Source organism: Austrofundulus limnaeus, unplaced genomic scaffold (assembly GCF_001266775.1).
Source record: "Austrofundulus limnaeus strain Quisiro unplaced genomic scaffold, Austrofundulus_limnaeus-1.0 Scaffold92, whole genome shotgun sequence".
NCBI lineage: Eukaryota > Metazoa > Chordata > Actinopteri > Cyprinodontiformes > Rivulidae > Austrofundulus > Austrofundulus limnaeus.
The window spans coordinates 517,046-522,158 of record NW_013952494.1 but is presented as its reverse complement, the minus strand read 5'-3'; the positions used below and the strand labels follow the sequence as shown (position 1 = coordinate 522,158).

The window sequence follows — 5,113 nt, the reverse complement described above, 5'->3', positions numbered from 1 at the left end:
ACACACACACACACACACACACACACACACACACACACACACACACACCTCCTGCAGTAGGATTTCATTGTGGCTCGTCTCTTCCCCCTCTTAGGGTTTTAGGGTTGTAGTGTTTAGATACTCAACCCCTCCACGAATGAATGCATAATTTAGTTTCTTCGAGGTACTTTTTTTGTGGGCGCGCTCCTTTCTACTAAGTTTTCACTTGTGCCCCGATCTGTCTCTTATGTACAAATGTATTTCTAAATGCTACGTAATACCAAAGTCACATTCAAGATTACATGTTTTCTAACAACTAACAATGAAGGCAAGTGGTGTAATACACAATAGGTGAGCAGTATGAGATTTATCAAGTTGATAGAGGTGTTTAACGGTGGCAATTTAGAAGAATATGAAGGGGAGAAAATGCTCTTATACTTTTTTTTGTCTTGCAAAGATATTTATTTATACCTTAGATGGGCTCCCCTTCACATTGTGCTATAATTGAGAAAGTATGAGGCCCCTCTGGCTATTTGGGTTAAGTATGTGCACTTTTTTGTGATTTAGCTCTCACAAATTCCGCAGTCATAAAGGTCAAAATTAAATTTAACACTGCTTAGTGTTTTATTGTGTTGCCGCATCAACCACAGGATCGATGGCCTCATTGCAAAGGTAGTGTTTCCACAGTCACGGAAGGGTAATTGTTTGAAAAGTAGTACCACTTCTGAACAACATTTTCTTGTATTATCACTGTTTCATATGAGATAAATCCTCAGTGTTTTTAAAAAACTCCCCTAGTTTCCCAGAGTTATAATAAATCAGTTATGCGGAGACTGTTCCAAAGACCTCTGCAGTTCGGCTCAGTAACACTTTACAAACCTATGTTTCCTTCAGCAGGTTTAATGGCACTATTTGTTTACCTACAACCAGTCCTCCTACAGTAGCTGTATCTGCACATCATATTAGCTCTAACCTTTTTAAACAGTTTTTGAAGTAAAAAAAAGTTTAAAAAGCTGGAAGTTTTTATAATTTGAAAAATAAAATGCTCTTTTACATTTGTACAAAGCGAGTCTTATGTACAGTTGGCTTTTATTATCTAAAATCATTGTTCTGTCTCCTACAGATGGCCAGCTGCGACATATAAAAACAGGTGAACCCTTTGTATTTAATGCCAGAGAAGATCTGCACCGCTGGAATCAGAAACGCTATGAAGCTCTTGGAGAGGTAAAGCAACGCTTTTCTTCTGGCTTACCAAGACATTTTACAGCATTTTTTTTAAAGTGTAGCAAACTCTACGTCTTGGTCTTTGGTGCATGTGCAAAGACAATTAAAGACTTTTTTTAAATCGGCCTGCAGGAGCAGATTTTCCAAAGTTCTGGTTGATATATCCTTGTGACGGGACATTACTCATTTTTGCTCAATTCTGTGCAGATGACACTCATCGCACCATGTCAATGTGTTGGATTTTATTTGATTGCACCATTTTGACACTCCCTCGTCTGACATTAGGGGAAGTTTCCCACCACTCAACAAGGATTTGAACCAGAAACAGATATCTTAATTATGAGAAAAGTAAAACACAACATCAGTTGCCCTGAGTTTGTTTTATGGCTGAGAAGCAAATTGCAAAACAAGTGGGCACAAATTAAATAATATTTTCCTGATGTTTTTTTTCTTCTAAAATTCATTGCATCTCTTTTTATACTTGTACCATTTCATCACATAATGTACCGAGACAGACAAAATGTTAACATTCACCTCTAATTCACTCTAACAATTCCACTACTTTTAGAGTGTACCAAGATAATGAGACAACTATTCCTTTGTAATCATTTTTCCCCCTGTTTGCATCCTCTTCTATGTTGCTTTTAATTGTTGTATACATTCTTTGAAGTTCAAAGGAAAGAGATAGACTTTTTTTTTGTGGGATTACCTGGATGTTTTTTAGTATTTCTAATGCAGGTATACAGAAGCTCCTTTGAGAACCATCCCTCTCTGAAGGCTTCTTCCCCCTTCTGTTCTTTTGCCTGCCAAGGCTCTATCTGCCACCATCAAAAAAAGAAAGAAAAGAAAGAGAAACAAACATTTAATAGCAGGAAAGCTGAGGACCTGAAAGAACACACAGACACTTACACTCACTGAACTAAGGCTTCTGAGCAGGGCAAACGTTTGCGAGAAACAAATAATCATCAAGCGAATTGTATGCAAATTTTATTCATCCTGTGATTAAAAAATTGACAGAAGTATTTTCTTTAGAGACAGAGAAAGGAATTGGTGTCAATCCCTGTTGATACAACTTGTGTAATGAGAACAAATATTGTGTGAGTTGTGCTTTAGGAGATTAAGTAGCTGCGAAGAAAGGAGCACCATCTGAATAAGCAATATTCTGCCTGTTGTTTTCCAGCCACACATGATTTAAGAAAATGAAAACTGTACCTCTCACATAATTTTACAAGTTGAAAAAGTATTTTGTTTTTAATATAAATAACACAACCCCTGAATTGTATGCTTTTTGATGGTAAAAGTAGGCTGCCTAGTCAGGCTTTGATAAGTAGGGGTTTAAAGATGTCAGTTTTTCTAATATATTTGCAACTGATCAATTCTGTCTTGAAGTCTGTGAGTTCTGTTCAGTCTTGATTCATTGATTTATGTATTTATTTTTTGTTTTGTTTTGTTTCTTTTTGCCAGCTATGCTCAGAGGCTAAATGCTGAACAAGTGTAAATGCAAACAAGTCTGTTATGGGCTAACACTGTAGCTCAGCACATCTTAATGCCCTCTGTCAGCCCTCTAGCTGAGCTGCTCTAAGAGGTCGGTGTAAGATGGCACAAAGCTGTGTGTGCACGTGTTTGCCCCTGACTGTGTGGATAGAATAGCATCATTGTTGCCCCCGAATGTTTGTTCACATTCCTTCCTTCCCTTCCCTAGAAACACACCTAGTCCATCTTTCCTTCGGCCCTTTAACTGGGTCTCAATTCTCACAGTTCCCCCTTTTTTTTTCGGATGGTGGACTCTGTGTGCGCACATTTGTGTGTCTGTTTACGTATGTGATAGAGCAGAGGGGGTGAGTTGGTGGTGGTGGTGATGGTGGTGGGGGATGTATGTATTGTCAGACACATCATAGCACCAGATGTCCAATTCGCACTTCAACCTTGTCTGAATGGAGGGACAGATAGAAAGAGGGTGACGGAAAACGTTGGTGTGATGGTCCGTAAGCAGAAAAGGAGATGTGAACAAAATCTGATTTGAGCAAAAAGTAGTGCAGCTTTTTTTTCTTTAGAAAAAAAAAATAACTTTTGCAACACAATACTGTCAAAAACTTTTAAATCACCTGTAATTTCTTTAAATGTTGCTTCCAATGAGCTAGACTCTTGTAATTTTAAGGAGTGGTATTGATCAGTAGTTCAAGTTTTCGAAAGGTCTTTTAGAGCTTTTCTTTAAACTTTGGCTGTTTTTAACACAATTTTATTCAGTGCCTGGCTCTTTTCAAAGGCATGTATCTTTTTTTAGTTGCCAGAACACTTCATTAAACCAAAAATTACACTTATAAAATAAACTGCATTTTATGTTTATTTTCTTTTATTGTAAATATTGTATAGAAATGATTGAACAAACTTAGAAATTAGCATAGATTGACCCAGAGTCATAAAATATTGCTTATTCCCCAGTGAGGGGCATGTACATAAAGGAGACAGCTAAAAGTGAAATTCCATTCATCATTTATGATAGAGACAAGTAAAACTTCCTAGGAGAAACAAGATAAACAGTGAAAGCTGTAAAAGAAAAGTGATTTTGAACACTTCTTGAACGCAGCATATAATTATGTGCCAGATATCAACAGTCAGGTGTCACATAAATTAGCAAGATACGTCGGAGTCCACGTCTGAATCTGAAGTGATAGACAACATAATTTTGCTGGTTTAGGCTTAAAAAATGTAATTAACATCATATGTCACCATAACACTGATATGAAATTTATTTACTCATATCTTTTACATTTTTTTGTTGTATTGTCTTTTTTACACAACCACCGACTGCAGCTATACAAGAACCTTTAATTCACTAACATTTGGAATTATCATCTGCAAAAAAAATATTTTGCTACAGACAATTTACAATTTTAAAGTAGAAACATGTGGTAAAAACAAGCCACACAGCATTATAATAGTTGAAAGCTGCAGCTCACTTTACATTGTGAATTACTTCATGTTTATTCAAATGTTTCAAATTAAGACTAAACGTTTAACTTTTAAGATCAGTTCACATTTTGTCATTTTTCAGCACCACATCTCCAACAGAGAGGAAGACGAGCCTCGTTTTATTAGACACATCTAGATAATTAAAGGCATTTTCAGTAAGTCTGAAAATCACAATAATGAGCTGCGGACATTAGCATTAACCTTAATTGGCCTTCTGGTCAGCTCAGGCAGCAATGCATTATGGTCCATTTCCATCAATATAATATACAACTTCTCTACACTACTTTTACTGAACTGCTTGAGTAGTCAGTGTATGCTGCAGATTCACTCTAAAAATCATTTGTGTTCTCGTTCTTTTTAATTTGTCATTTTATTTGTATTGTAAATTGTTCCGTTGGTTTGATTTATTATTTGTTTATTTTTGTATTCTTTTCTTTTCTTTTTTTTTTTTTTTGCATTCAAACACAGACCAAGGAATGAAATAACTCACCAATGTCTGCAGTGGTGACCTTTTCCATCCTTTGCCCTGTTATCATAATGGCTGTATTACAGCTGTAAAACAGTGCAGGCTGTCTGTGGAGCGTTGCTCAGAGCAGCAGGGTCACCTCAGTCTGTGTAGGTGTCAGTTGGAGTCTAATTCCTGTGATTCAGTGATAAATTTCTCTGATAGAAGACAAGCATAGGGTCTGGCCCAGATGGAGCTCTATTAAGCTGTTAATAAATGAGGATTCTTCTCTGCTCTGTCTGCATCTGTCGAATGGAAGGCGGTCACAAATTTGTAAACACACACGCACACACATAAAGACAGAATATTATAATGAGGTAAAGCAAGCCAGATGGCTGAATTAGAAATCTCTCTCTCTTTCTCTCTCTCTCTCTCTCTCTCTCTCTCTCTCTCTCTCTCTCTCTCTCTCTCTCTCTCTCTCTCTCTCTCTCT

The 5,113-nt window shown here is 36.8% G+C and overlaps 1 protein-coding gene across 3 annotated transcripts in view; it reads left to right on the top strand.

The window, feature by feature from the left end:
• Positions 1-5,113, top strand: part of arb2a (ARB2 cotranscriptional regulator A) — a 143,932-nt gene that overhangs the window by 4,077 nt on the left and 134,742 nt on the right. For all 3 annotated transcript variants that reach the window (XM_014012515.1, XM_014012517.1, XM_014012516.1), the window contains exon 4: positions 1,103-1,203. In XM_014012515.1, the coding sequence (XP_013867969.1) occupies positions 1,103-1,203 (101 nt within the window). The remainder of the gene's footprint in view (positions 1-1,102; positions 1,204-5,113) is intronic.